This window comes from Hetaerina americana, unplaced genomic scaffold (genome assembly GCF_022747635.1).
Source record: "Hetaerina americana unplaced genomic scaffold, ioHetAmer1.1.p SCAF_15, whole genome shotgun sequence".
NCBI classification, from domain to species: domain Eukaryota; kingdom Metazoa; phylum Arthropoda; class Insecta; order Odonata; family Calopterygidae; genus Hetaerina; species Hetaerina americana.
Window position 1 is genome coordinate 7307964 of NW_027286625.1, and position 15704 is coordinate 7323667.

The window sequence follows — 15704 nt, forward strand, 5'->3', positions numbered from 1 at the left end:
TCAGAGAGCTTCTGAATTCGTATTAAAAATATGCTTGCACGTCCTCGTTATTTCTTGTTCAATGCTCTCATTTCACAACATTCCTACATTTATTTCCCGCTGAAAAGGCAATGGAAAAAAACGCTCTTGGATATCTACTCGCTTTCTGCTAATGTATACCTTTGTTTACCAGTTATGTCAGAGTGAGGAGTCCGTTCATGAAGTAATCCTTTAAAGTCTGCGATGATGTCATCCATTCGCATTCCATGAAGTACCACAAACAGCGCGCATAGAGCAAAAAAAATAGCGAAGCAAATCGAATGTGTCAATATGGTGTCATGTTGGTTTCCGCATTTTCACCGCGCATGAGAAAACAAAGAAATCACCCGATGAAACAGCGCACTTCCGTCAAAGTGTTTTAGAGTCATTCCGTTATTTCATGGTCAAGAGTTTATCAGGAAAAACTGCGCAGGACTTACATTGTTTCCATTATATTATATTAATACTTCAGTACAGTACAATTTAAAATATTTAATCTCAATGATTGAGCTTGTAAATCAAATTTTCAATCGATTTAATGTCATCGTTATTAAAGTCACTCTGCCGCTTATGTATAATATCAGCGGCTAAATTCCGAAATTAAACTCAGAATATCATGATTATATAGTCATTTTTTATAATATGATGAAAACCAAATATATGGTTTAAACCTCACGTCAAATTATTAATGTATCCAGGAAAAATTCATTTAATTCTAATTGTACCGAAAACGATTTACTTACGCTAAATAAGGAGATTATAAAACAGTACGCTATTAGTGCAAACCTAATCATTGTACCAATCTAAATGATTGTTAGTTATTATTAAGAACCCTGGTGCTATCATCTTCCTACGGTATTTTTCCAGCTATCACTGCTGCCATGTCATCTGACGACGTTCTACCCTTATCGTTCAATCTAGATTAACTAGTCGAATATCCACCATTTCCTCGCCCGACCAGAGTTTTCCCATTCATCTCGTCCTCTAGTAATCGATCTATTAACCTCCAAACACATCATTTTTCCCGTCCCCATTTTCCGCTTCCCTCCTTCCGCAGCCAATCGAAGGCTTAGAAATGAGAAGTTGCCTCATCTTGGACCACTACTCTTAATTATCTCATCAATCCATATTTTTACTTTTTTTCCTCCAGATAGCTCTCGTTAAATCTCTTCTCCATTCTTCCCTAAATCATAACTTCGAAATCAACCAAACTATATCCATATTCGTCATGTATCATGTTTCCTTGTCAAATAGAGTTACCGTCTGCGTCATCGTTTTAAATAGTACTTTCCTAACCTTTCAAGTCCTAGTCTTTCCCATTTAGTCGTTTCCTCATAACATCCTTGACAGATTAAGAAGTGCGCTACCTAGGCACCCAATTTGAATGTTTCCAGTTACTCTTTAAGATTTAAAAAAATTTTTTGAAAATTTCACAAAATCCCGTTATTTCAGGGTGTGTTGGCAAAAAAGAAAGACTCGAATCGACGATCTTGCGTCCTGAACCGTTCCAGTTGTTTCCCAAAATTTCTTGTCCACTTAATTCCGTCAGTAATTACGGCAAATCATATAATAGCCGTATTTATTAGCCTTATCTCGACAATTTTTTAAGACGAAAATTCATGTTTTTATATTGTAAGTTCATAGCTTTGACTCCATGAAATGGTCGGAAACGAACTTAAAATTGAATATGAAATTACCTTTTTGGAGCAATATTTTGATCGTTAAACTTTCTCTGAGTTATTTTAGAAAGGGGCACGCATTCATAAACAGTATCAATACATGGCATTTGCAGCATCTGAATATAAGCAATCGAAAGGCTGTGTTAATTGCAACTATCCTGCTATTTAAAAGTGTGCATTGACAGGATTCAGGAAAAACAGATGGTAACTCTTCGCCAATTCAGTTCATCAATATTAACCGGTGACCGTTGACCAGCCTTTACCTTTGCCACCAGGACAATAGCCTAATTGCAATGGTATAAATTCTTAAATAAATAGATACAGGCGAGAATATTTATTTTTGATGTTGTTCTTTACTTTTCCAGAAGATAAGCTCCAAGCTATGGAATAATTGATGATAATTCCTATTCTGTAGAGTGATGAGAGAAGCCGTTGAGGGGCAAAGATCACTGGCCGTTCTGCTCAAAACAATGAAAAGGCGCGCAATATGTTAAAGCGTTTATAAAACTCGTTAGATTTATTTCAGACTCGACCATGAAGGTTATCTTTTGTTACCAGTATGACTAAGATAAAAAGATCAAAAGCGAACAATGGTATTACTTAATTTAAAAATCAGAGGAGTGACTTAAGTGATTTAGTACGAATTTCGTATGACAAAGAACTTTTTTAATGGGTGAAATAAGCACTTGTTTGGAACTACGTTTTCCGCTAGCATGAATATGGATTTGCACGTCTTTTCCTATTTTTTAGTTGATATTTTTTCTCTTTGTCGAACTATTTAAACACCCTTACACTACCTTATCCCTTACCCATCCCACCTGGTACTTGCACCCCTGCCACACAACATTTTGCTGGATCGCGGAGTATTTACGTAGATGATTGGTTTAGAAACGATATGTTTAACTTACGATTTATTTGAGATATTGCGAGTTTTTATAAATATCTGTACGTTAAAATAGTAAAAACACCTGCACTAGGGATTTCGGAACAGTAAAAAAAATTAAGATTTCAATTTTTGTAAAAAAACTATGCTCGTCTTTTAAATGGCGTTCACTTTATGTTCAAGGTTTTGAACTAGTATTTACTTACGCTGTTATTTTCGTTTGAATATTAATTTGCAAATTATGACACATTATTCTCAGATGACGGTTCGTTAAATACAAATCATCTGGCATCTGAATATGTAGCAAATATGATCACAACTCTCCAAGGACGGAGAATTAATATGATGGATTGGATATGACGCTCGTAGTGGTCATTTTTTGCCTAAAAGGTTTGTTGGTGTAAGCATCGCGATGATGACTTCCACTTAGTCTTAGCGTTAGTGAGAAAATACCGATTTCGTCGGGGAAACGTGATAGGACATATTTGTGTAATTATGGTGCTCTTTCTTATTCGAGTCAAAGAAATGGAGGCAATACATCCGTCATCTTTGCGACGCACCTTTCATGTCACATTCACTCATCTTCTTCTTTTCCTATGCTTGCCCAGCCACCACCATCCCCTTACAGCCTTATTGCGAGGGCATTAAACACATTAAAGTTTAGTATTATACATACTTTTATACCTTATAGTAGCAAAACTATTTTTAACTTTATTTTAATCATCGTTTATTTTCACATTTATTACGTTAACCAAGGTAGTAAAATACAAAACGATCACAGAAACAAACAAACAATGACGCAGAAGGGATGAGTGGCAAAAGGTGGGCAAGAGGGCGGCGAGAGAATGGCTTGTGTGAAAATTGAGCATTTAATTAAATGCTAATTTCAATAGAGGACAAGAATGTTCATGGATTGAACCTCGAGTTCTTTGGAGTTCGAGGACTTTCATTAATGCTAACTTTTATAAAATTTGCAACACAAAAAAATAATTGTTTTAAAGCATAAGTGAAGTCGACCTGAATATGAGCGCTAGTTCCGCACCTTGAGTCCGGTAACCTCATTGACCATGAAGTGCTCAGACGGTGTTCTGATAGCACAGTTCTCTCAATTTTGCGAGTACCTGGCACGATTCGGGTCAGGATTCGGCATTGCTGGAATTGGAATCCTCGTACAACACTTAATTTGTCCTTCTCGTTTTAAGTATCCCTTTCCCTCTGTCTTTATCCTCCTCATCTCATTAAGACGTCCTCATCTTTTTCGCCCGCGGGACCAAGTCTTCCTCTTTGCATCCCGCCTCGCCATCTCACTCCACCCCTCAACATCAGCGGGTGCCGATGCCACTGTTGCAAAAGAGGATGAACGCGCAAAACTCGACATCCCGCCTCCGGAGACTTCGATGCTCGTCGTCCACCTGTGCCCCCACCTTCGCCCACCCTCAGCATCGTAAATTATCCTCCGCGGGGGGGAAAACCTAGATTTTGAATGCACAGAGTACGGCGACGGCTCTGTTTCCTGTCATCATCCAGGCGTCATCCGCAAATTACGTCAAGTTCATTTCAGCATGTTTATACCCATTGTTCCCACTTTCAGAGGAAAAGTTAATGGATCGTTCGATATGATGGGAGTTCTTTCGGTGAAATAGTAAAGAGTAAATCGGTGGTGGTGGTGGTAGTTATTGGTGCAATAAATATAAACGGCTGAATTCACATTTAGGAATTATGCATAGGGTTTAAGTAGGGGAAGTAAGAAACCTCTCCTCCGGCACTATTACCTACTCCTATTTAATTTTCCTACCATATTTCCTAGTTATCTTTCTCTCTATTTTTTGCACCACCGGTATAATAACGGGTTAAATATCGAGACGTGAGTCATAAGATAAAGTTTTGCTTGGATTTTCTACGTGTTATTCTTTTAACCTTGTAATTCAGTTGCAAAAAGATACGTTAAATTAGTATGTATACGTAGTCATGACATAAGTACACGAGATTTGTTTGCGAGATGGTTCGATTGCTGACGTATTTCTGTACTTTAATTTGAAAATATCATTAAGGACGGGATAAAAACACCTCTGCCGGAGGCGGGATACGAACTATAGGATAGAGGGCTCCAGCATTTACTGCTAGATTAGACGGTATTATAAAAAGTGGATGAGGGGCACTTAGAGGTTATTAAAGTATTATAATAGAGGAGTTAGTAGGTAAGCGAATTAGACAAAAGAAAATTCTATTGCTGTCAGAATAAGAATTTTAGAACTTAAAAAATAGTGTATTTATAATCGGGAGTTTGCTTAGAAAATAAGCCGGGTAATAAAGGAGGCTGTAATAATAAAAAGTATGCTCTTTAGATTCTTAGATTAACCTTGCTGTTTTCAAGATCCCTTATTTTGTACACTGTCTTTCAATCAACCCGTAATCCTTCTTATGCTACGAATAGTCAAAGAATGTACATCCATCCCCTAACATCACGAGTGTGGCAAATCACGGCAAATGAGCCCCAAAGAGTTTGACTAACTGTTTTGTTGAAGTATTTTACCATATACGTTCGTATTTTACGCGAATCGCATAAGCTATAGAATATTATCTATTATTTGAATCAATCTATGATATTACTGGTTAGTACACAAAGTTTTCCTCTGGCTTCTCCATCTATTACGCATACTTGACACGAGGAAACTTTTGATAATAATGGTGACGTCACTTTCAAAAACGTCAGTCGTATCCCATCATAGTCTAGCATTGGTCTAAACGATTAAAGGTAGTTTTCCATAGTCATTAAAAAAACTGCATGTCGCCGTGAAATTCTGAAATACGACCACACAAAAAACTCCTTAAATTTTAATATTTATCTCTCCAGTTGTGTGTCCTTATTTTCCACCCTTTTCTTCCCTTGAATAATATTCTCACATCTACTGTCCTTATATATATCACATTGCACACCTCTTTGTTGGTCTTCCTCCGTGCCCGGCTTATTTTCTCCGCTGCTCTACGGACCCATCATCTCAAAACTTTCGCTAATAGCAAATCTTGTCCTAACGTCTCTGCACCCTCGCATGTATACCTACCCTTTTGTGAATACGTCTTTTCGTAACGGAATGCTTTTCTCCCAATTACAATTATTGAAAAAAAATTAAATCGTTCACATTAAATCCTTGAATAACTTTCCCAATCGTGATCAGAATTGTACAAATTAATGGTGCTACAGCAGCCAACTGACATTTGGTGTGTTTTGTCAGCCTATTGCGGAAGTGGAGTTGTGTTGCGTGTTATTCTTACTTCAATCTCGAAATTCCACTTGAACGTTTTCAAAACAATGATCTTCCTGCGACAACATTGTTGATTAAGTAATGTGCGGCAGCTATCGCACTAATATTTGCCGATGTTTCTTCGAAGATATTAATCTTTATTTACCAATGCTGCTGCCGTGGATTTTATGGCTTTTTTTTCAAAGCACTTGGTAGTAGTGGTAGTATTTAGGGGAGGCGACAGCTGAGGTCATTTGCGCCATAGGGGATGGACAGGAAAGGATGAAGGGTGGAGAGAAACCCGGGGTCGGCATTAGCCTACTCTTTACGAAAGGCGCCAAGGGGTCCGCAGCTTAACGTCCCATACTCACTCAAAGTGCCCTCCACAAAGCACCTCAAGTAGGGATCTAGATAGAAAAATATTCAACACCGCCGGGATTTGAACCCGGGCCTGTACGAAAGCCACCGCACCATCTTGACCCCAAGCACTTTGTATAATTGTCTTGTTTACTATTCGTTTCTAGCACCACTCCCTCCACAATTTCCGTATTGAATTTCGCAGGCTCTTCGGCTACTTCATTAGCCAGACCGTATTCTACAATCATAACTGCATGACCACACCAAATGGGTGCAATTCCTAGGGTGCCATCGCCATTTTTGTTCACGATGCGCAATCATTTAAATATCCTTTCCGGCATTATGATTTCTGGTTTGAATTTTCATATGCCATGAAATTAATGACTCTTTACTGCATGCGAATTCCTGCTGTAACTCTAACTACGCTGCCACGTTTCCAGGTGCTTCGAAATGTTCCTTTTTTATAATTTGTAAAAAAACTCATTTACATTGGATGCTTTCCCATTACTAAATGGCCGTTTATAATTTTCGCGTGATTAAAATGCATGACCCCGCTTCTCCGAAACATCTCCTTACCGGCTTTCAAATGACAAGGAATGGGGCAGATGTATGTGTTATGTATAATTAAGTTCTAAACGCCAGGGATGATTACACCATTTAATGGGCCTCCGGTCGATTTCTGAAGGGATTTCCTTAAAATGAAGGCAACCCTCAGGCCGCATGCGCACGATGAAGGGGTTACCCTTCATCATGCGACTTTTCCGTTATCAAGATTACCGCTGCTTGAATGAGCGACGTATTCGTTAAAAATAAATCAGTTTCTGGAAGAGGTATTTGCATTGTCGGTGACGTGGTGTTTCCACACGAAATGCATGTGTGCCCCAAGGAATTTCAATGCCTCCCTGTACTGTAACCAAAAATTACTGAACGTGTAGATCCCGTATCAAGAAAAACCCCTAATATTAACGAAAAATTATTTGATGCAGCAAAAATAAAAGATCGGAAAGATATTTAAGCTTTGTTATATTCAATTAATAAGAGGCCTAATATATACTTTTTTTTGCAAAAGAAACGCTTGGTTTTTCCACATAAAATTTAATCGCGACCTAGATTTCGACGCTCAGCGTCATCATCTCAGGGTGATGATGACGCTGAGCGTCGAAACCTAGGTCGTGATTAAATTTTATGTGGAAAAACCAAGTGTTTCTTTTACAAATATGTATCGTTTCCACAAAGTGACGCCTAAAGTTATCTCCTAATATATACTGCCCGGAAAAAATCCCGCCATGCAATATTGTGAGAAAAATAGCCTTCCTAGATTAGTGACGCCTTAGTCTTCTTCGAACCACCCCCTTGGGACCTCTGACACTTATATCAGCGTCTGTCCCACTTATCAAAACAATCGGCAAAGTGCTTTTTCGGAATGGTCATCAGCTGCCTCGTCACATACAGTTTTATCTCATCGATGTCATGAGTTTCGTGCTGCATTAGCGAGGGACTTAATCCAAGTCACAAACGATGACCCAGGTTTTTCAAAACCTGGGTCATCGTTTGCGATATATATATATATATGTATGTATATATATATATATATATATATATATATATATATATATATATATATATATATTGGTAGCTTTGATTTGCAAATGTCAGCCGTGCTGAATCGTCAGGAGACATGGTAGAGGAGGAATAGCTGACGTCAATTCATTTCATTATGCATGGAAATCTCATTTATCTCCGCATTGTACGTTTAGTATTTTTCCATTATCGGAACACTGCGTTGTCTTTTTTCATTTCCCTCGCCGAGAGCTACCGTTCGATTCCAGGAGATAGCGGATTTTTCACTTGCATTCCGGTTCATACTCGGGTACATCGTGGCGAACACTGGACTGCGATACACTTCCCGTCAGTCGGAACATAAAGCTTGATTCACTTGACGGGAAAAGGGAGCCTGCTTGCGCGGACTCAGGGTATCTCACATCCTCTCCTCCGCTCTCTATCTCTAGCTTGTCATATAATGTCATACAAAATTTTTATTTCCGCTTTACCTGCTTGTATCCCATTGCAACAGGGTATTTTCTGGTCCAACGCTTTTGGCGCTGAACTTAGTTGTTGCATATAATTGATGTATTATTGAAATAAGAAAATTATATTGGGCATTATATCCTTGTCTCGCTCTCGCTGCGAACATTAAAAAACGCAAAAATAAATTTTACGGACTATATTCACGAGTATTGTTAGAAACAAGGTGGGGAAATGGCCAACTCTTTCCTGCTCTTTTTTCTCTCCTACCTCTATCAACAGAGTGCAGTGTTGGCCCTAACTATGTATGTGAACTAGAAATATTGATTTAATGAATATTCCGGCTTGAATATGTGCATAAGAATACATTCACGCCACTAAGTTTCGGGGTAGGTTCGGAAAAAAAGTCTGATTATAGGTCATGATAGGACACTTACTCTCTTTCGTGCTAATAGTTCACCTATATCCCTATCCCTATCCTTGGATAATTCTTTCACCTATTTCACAACAGTCATGCAATGTTTCATATTTGCTTTTTTGTTTCTGAGGCTTCCCTCATAACTTACCTGGGCTACCCTTTCTTCTCACACCATTTACTCCTCTGGAGGATTAGGTATTTTTCCGAAGTATGATTTATTTATTTGAAAGTCTTCTCTCGATTTTTACACCAGGTCAAATATTTTACTGCCGACGTTTCGAAGGTTGTGTCATCATTCTATGGGTGTTGAGTCTTAAGATGACAGTGTTATGTGGGTAAACCAGGTGGTGAAAAAAAGGTGTTCAATGGAAATGGATGGTTAATTATACCCATTCCCATCCCATATCGATTGTACTGACTGGAGATTCCTCTTCCTTTCTCTCGTAGCTTCATCGTTCCTCGTCCGGTGTGCGTCGAGGGGCAACCCATCATGACAACATTACGACTCATCGTGGCCCTGGCGGCGGTCGTCCTCGCGGTGTCCGCTTCGCCGACCAGCGTGGGGACGCCGACCTCTTCCGAGGACGTCACAGAGTCTCTGGAGATAACCACGGCACAGGAACCTCAGACGCCTGTGAGAACCACTACGACTATCAGAACCACCTCCACTACGACTAAAGTCCCCGAGGTGACGGTCGCTCCGGAAAGCAGCGTCACTCCCGCCGCTGCCTTCGTGACCCCCGTGATCGAGGAGGACGAAGAAAAGCCGGATGATCTCTCCAACGTGAGTGGGAAGGCCGTCGCCAATCACTTAACCCGACTCCCGATCTTGATTCATAATTCCGAATCCCATGCATATTCACACGCTTACACAAGCACAGTCCATCTTTTGTCTTCACTTTTTTATGTAAAATTCAAGTCGTATCTAAAAAAAAGAAACAAAGTCACTTAATACGCTAAGGTCTCATTTACAAGCAAACAAACATATGTTGGGCGGTCACCGCGGGCTCTAACAAATAATGGCCACATATAGGCGGTGACCTATGGATAGAGGTGAAGTTGTTTCAGGAAGAAGAAAAAAATCTACGGAATAAAGGACTTTCAAAACCTATTCCTTGGTCATGTGTTTCTAGAATTTTCAATCATACCGCAAATATTGTTTTCCTGAACAATATAATCTCTCAAAAATTATTATTTCAAATTGAAACATTTTTAGTGACTCTACACCTGGAGGTAATCAACGAAAAGATGTTTTCCCTTTGCAACTGAAGGATGATGGGCTTATTCAGTCACAGTCGTTCATTCTTTTTATGTCTGCAAATAATTTGTACTGATATTACTTATTGTCACGTGACGCTTACATATAATCGAGTGGCCACGGAGGAATTTGTCGCTGATAGGAGAGAATGTGTGTAGCGATTTCATGTGAAAGTCGCTAAGTATCGGAGAAAAGTGACCACATTGATATGATTCACTACATGTATACAAGATAAATGCATTTTTATCTTCAATCTGTGAACTTCGATCTTGAATTCAGTTGCGCAAAGCCGGTTATATTTTTTTTCATGGTGATAAATGAGGTGGTAAGGTCGGCTGTTTCATCCTCCGAGGGTGCACGTACGTGTTTAATAGTGGCACCGAGGAAATTACTAGGGCTTTAAACTATGAGGGCCCATTTCCCGTCAAAAATATATTAAATAAGACAAGAAACATGGGATTATATACTTAATCTTCCTTCTCTTGCAAATTTTGCTATCAAAATATAAGCAAGGTTAACTATGTGTCCCAGCAATGGTAATCTAAAACCTAGTTGTTGACTTTTGTGAACATATTGCATCTAGTGAGGTGAAAGAAAGAGAAAAAAACCACTTTGCACTTCCACACACTTTTTTAATATAACACGACCATGGTTTCGATGCTGCGCATCATCTTCGGCTTTCATGGTGAGGTGAAAGAAAGAGAAAAAAACAACTTTGCACTTCCACACACTTTTTTAATATAACACGACCATGGTTTCGATGCTGCGCATCATCTTCCGAAACCATGGTCGTGTTATATTAAAAAAGTGTGTGGAAGTGCAAAGTTGTTTTTTTCTCTTTCTTTCACCTCACCATGAAAGAATTCCACCAAGTTAAGCCTGAAACTGTTAGATTCATATTGCATCTACTCGAATTTAAATAATAGGGATGACCACCCATTCTATGGACTTCCATTCCCAAATCATACCAGATATTGTCGACGAACTTGCCGTCAATTTTCCTAAATTTACTCCAATATCTTTCACATCTAGATACTTATTTTTTTCGAAAATCGTCCGTCATCGCACGGTGAAACACATTTAACTGTAAACTGACGGGAAATAGTCACGATTTCTGCCGACGCCATGCACGAGTGATGACCTGCGGCAAATAAGAACTGATCTATTAACTAAAATGAATATCGTTCTCATCTGAAATTCTCAATTCACATACCATAATCCCAAATACGCATTTCAAATTCTCGAAACATTAAAAATATTTGTTTATTTTCCCCTTTCTCCTTGAGCGATTCTCGACTTATTCCCAATATCCCCGACGGTGTGGGCAACCTTGTAACGTAGGGTGGTTTACTGTCACTCCTTGCCACACATTCCCACAGCAACTCGCGGGGTACAACGTAGATGTAAAGGTGATGACATTCTTCGATTCATAAGATTTATCTGTCCATGCGTTGGGGATGAGGTACGGCGAGCCACCAGGAAAATCAGACGTAGAAATGCGTTTCCAAGGACGCGGAAACTGTTACAAATCACGTTCGTTGATTCTCTCCCGTGAATCAGAAGCCCTGGCTAGATAGTGAGGGGTGCGGTCGTCGAGGAAGTATGATGTCGTGAGGATATTTCAAGGTCTGTAGGCGCACTCCCTCTTGTTCTCTCCAAAGAAAGAGGTGCATCAACATTTGCATGGGGATGACCTAGAATCACTGTCGAGTATTTCCCACAGTAATGTCACCATCTCAAAATATTCAGTACAGACACGGCTAAAAGTGTGTTAACTGTAGGTGCAATATATCTGGTTAGTGCGAACATTTTATGTGCGTTGTCCTATGAGTAACATTTGTCCATCTCTTGAGAGACAACCGATTTAGCTTGCATATTGGAGAAAATCAAAGGGGTGTGTTATGCTTTTTTCCTCAAGTAAACGTGCATACCAATTGACATCATCGTCATAAGTAATCACAGTCAAAATTGGTGCATGCTCACGTCTCGATACATCCAATAAGATAAACTTTAAACCTTTGTGATATTCAATTTGCGTCACAGCATATGACATCTTGGCATTTAATAGTTCAGTTTTTTCCAAAAGTGAAATGAACATGCCGTGCTGAATCTATTCTAAGGCACTACTAAGAAGAAATGAAAAGTATGCGACATATCTAACACGAATAAGGTACACTAACAAGTAACGAATCCACAGCATTATTAGCCTTGCGTCAAAATGTCCATTTATGTCATTCACGAAGTTGAAACAACCGCTGGTTTTCATTCCGGCAAATTTTAATTCAGCTGGCCCAAGGGCGGAAATAGCTCGAGCAAAAGCCGCTCAATGTTAAGAGACATTGGGCGATTTAGCAATTAAGTGACTGAAGCTGGGATAAAGGTTTCTCTGTTCGTTGGATCCTTAAGCATGTTCTTGGAATGAGGAAGGTTGCAAAATGGTAATTTCCATAGTCGCCTCCCAGCGTCTCTCATCCATCGTATACACGATATTCCTACGCTTGTGCATACACATATTTAAGTGAGACCGTCGTTCACCTAAATATGGGAAATTGGCGCAAAGATTATTAATCTAGGGAAATCGACTGCGGAACTAATCGATATAAAGAATCATTTTTCCTTCATTCAAGAACCATTTCGAGTCCTGAACAGCTGGAAGCATAATTTACGACACATTTATCAACAAATACTCAAACGGCTGGTAACCTCTCGCCTCATGCCACACGCTTGCAGTGACGGCTTGCAGGGTAATAATATATGCAGATGGAAATTGGTACTCAAATACATAGATGAGTAGTATAGACGTAGGAGAGAGAGAAAATTGAATTTCTATGGCGTTGAAAATTGTAAATAAATGTGCTAGAGTTGTAGTAAACTGTGGCTCCTTATTACTAAAGTGTTTCTACAGCTTGACCATTAAATACTGAAACTCGATAACATCTCAAAATGAAGTACCCAAATTCATTAAAGTAAAATTTATAATACAGCTTTATCTGCATTTAAAATTTCCTTAAAAGTTACTCGTTTTGATGCAGCCATAATTTCGTAAATAGTTCAGAGTAAGTTACGCTGAATTAAGCAATATTTTACTCGGTAGTATTTTCCGCGAGAGTAAACGCTACTACAGTCCTCCTTCCGTCGTTCGCACTCCTCAAGGTTATAATCTTAGCTTTTTGTTTCTGTGACAATGAGATAAATTCAGAGAATCTGATTTGGACGGGGGTCATGTAAATTTTGGAGGTATTGACGACCCAAAAATTATGCACGATGGATATTACCACATTACGATTAATTGCACTGCGATTTAAATTAAGGCAATGCGTTTTTTTCAATTCTCTGTATCGGTCATCAATTTCATAAATATCCGAAGATAAGGATTAAGAGTTGGTATAATGGGCAGTTTCGTCTGTATCACTATGCGGAGACTGGGGGTGTGCAATTCGCGGGTGAAATCAGTCGTGATTTAGTGAAATTAGAACACGTAAATGACCGAAATGAGAAAGTGTTTGTTCAGTGGGTTGAGTATTAGGCTACTTGATGAAGGTCTAGGGTTCGATTCCGGGTGACGCTCTTGGGCACCTTAGGCTTCAGCAAAACTGTATAATTTTATTTGGTCACCAGATATTCCTGGGAAACCATAAACGGTGCAAGGAACTGGTCCCCCTTACTCTGACGTGTGAATGCCTTTGGGTTGATAACTGTGGTTTTTGGAATGAGCGAAATAATTGCAATGTTTCACTAGTTGAAAGATTTTTCGGACAAAAGTGCTTGGAAACCGGCAATTATACTCATACTGCGCCTGAATATGATGCAGTACACCCAAACTTGATCGCAAATAATCCTTTGATTGGTGGAAAACTGTTGTTATTTCGGTCATTAAATATGCAATGAATGGGATACTCAAATGTGTGAAAAATAAGAGGGTTAGCTGAAAATTAATGCACACATGCTTGTAGAGCGCGAACAAAAACTAATAGCAAGATTGGGAAAAAAGTACATTGAAGTACAATTCTTAAGTTACAAAATCATATATTTATTTTTTAACTTGGTCGCCGTTAAGGCTAACACATTTCTCCCAACGTGTAACAAGTTTTATTCATTCAATCACTGAAAAACTCTTCAGACTTTTCTCGAATCCAGGACTTGACAGCTGCCTTCACTTCATCGTCCGAGATGTAATGATTGCCATTGAGGTGTCTCTTGAGTTGAGGAAAAAAATGACAGGTTGCAAGATCGGGGGAATAAGGAGGGTGCATCTAATACCAAGCTGCGTTATAATGTTCGCAGTTTGCATAGTTACCATAAAACGTTAGTATTTCTGAGGTTTACGGTTTGCAACGCTCCTTCATTGAATAAATTTCGGCATTTCGCATCCCTCACTTCAAACGAAGACTCTCCCAAGTGTCTTTTCACAAGAAAGGTTTTTGGCCCGAGAGAAGAAGGTGATCCTCTCGGCGGCGAGCGTTCACCTGACTCAATGATTCCACGACATTCCTTCACTCGGAATGCTCGTACAATAAACGTGGATTTTTTTTCAATCCCTTTGGTGAATTCGTCAGTCAGGCTTCAGCAAGTCGACCTTGAATGAAGTTCCAACCGCCAAGTCGAATCAACTTCTCCAAGAGAGAATCGTCTCCCGAAAAATTCGTCGCTAAAGAAAATGATTGCGACGCGTTGTTGCTGCGTCATGCAGTCGGGCCTCTCTCGGTCTGAGGCTTAAAGGAAGGCCTCGGGGGGGGGGGGGTGGTGGGGAATAATAGGGTAATTGTAAGATACGCCGTCGGATTAGGTAAGGGTGGAGGGTGGGTGGTGGCATTGTGGGGGAAGCGACCGACGCTGAGAGTTAGGACTTAATAATTAGTCCCACAACCCTGTGGACGAAGGAGATTCACCCGTCCTTAAAAGGGCAAAGGAATTTTTCGTTTCGAAAATAAAATCGCTGTGTACCAGCAGTAGTGGAAAAGTGGCTATTGTCTCGTTGAGCTTGCTCTTTTAGAATGGTAACCATATTGAGATGGAATTTAATCCCTCTCCCTTTTTTCCTCTCCTACCTAATATTTATAATCGGGTGATTTAATTTTAAACAGTGATATATTTGAACTTTGGAGGGGATTTCAAAAATTTTCAACGCATCCAATAATGATAAAAAATTTACGCTTTAGGGATTTGAGGATTTTGGACCCTGAGAGGCGGTCTTTGATTCCCATCAGGTCACATGGTGCGTCATTGATAAATATCTGCGTACACGAGTAAAATAGAATAGGTGTTTATTTTACATTTTGAGAAATCGAGGGGTTACATTTTACACGGAGAAGATGTCCCCGAAATATTTCTATAAACGAAACAAAGATATATTAATATTTTTTTGCGACAAAATATACTTTGCATAGAACGCTATATTGACCTCAAGGCCAATTAGCCCATAATACAATGTTATTAAGAGTAATTAGACATTTATACTACGCTGCGTAATAGTTTTGGTCAATCCTCTCTTTACTTAGCGTACCTACCTATCATCACTTCGCTTCTCACATATATGTACTTCTTTCTCCAATGATATTCTCTACTTGTCTCCCTCACTACGCCCACCTTCATCCAAAATACTGTCCAAATCCGGAACTAATCCGCCTGTTCTATTTCATTTCACCCTAATTTATTGCGTAACTTAGCTGTATTACTTCTAGAAAATCTCAGTACTTTGGTTTTATTGTGGTCAATATTCATCCGATATTATTCTCGTCAAACACTCAAAATAAGCTACACAATCCCTGAAGTAAAAATACACTGGTATTTTAATTTCAGTGATAATGGATTTCCACAATGTTAA

At 39.2% G+C, this 15704-nt stretch overlaps 1 protein-coding gene across 5 annotated transcripts in view; it reads left to right on the top strand.

Annotated features, from left to right (window-relative positions):
• The window catches only part of LOC139686782 (inter-alpha-trypsin inhibitor heavy chain H4-like), a 67795-nt gene that overhangs the window by 15013 nt on the left and 37078 nt on the right, over positions 1-15704 (top strand). For all 5 annotated transcript variants that reach the window (XM_071583824.1, XM_071583825.1, XM_071583826.1 and 2 more), the window contains exon 2: positions 9070-9406. In XM_071583824.1, coding sequence (XP_071439925.1) covers positions 9113-9406 — 294 coding nt within the window. In that variant the 5' untranslated portion in view covers positions 9070-9112. The remainder of the gene's footprint in view (positions 1-9069; positions 9407-15704) is intronic.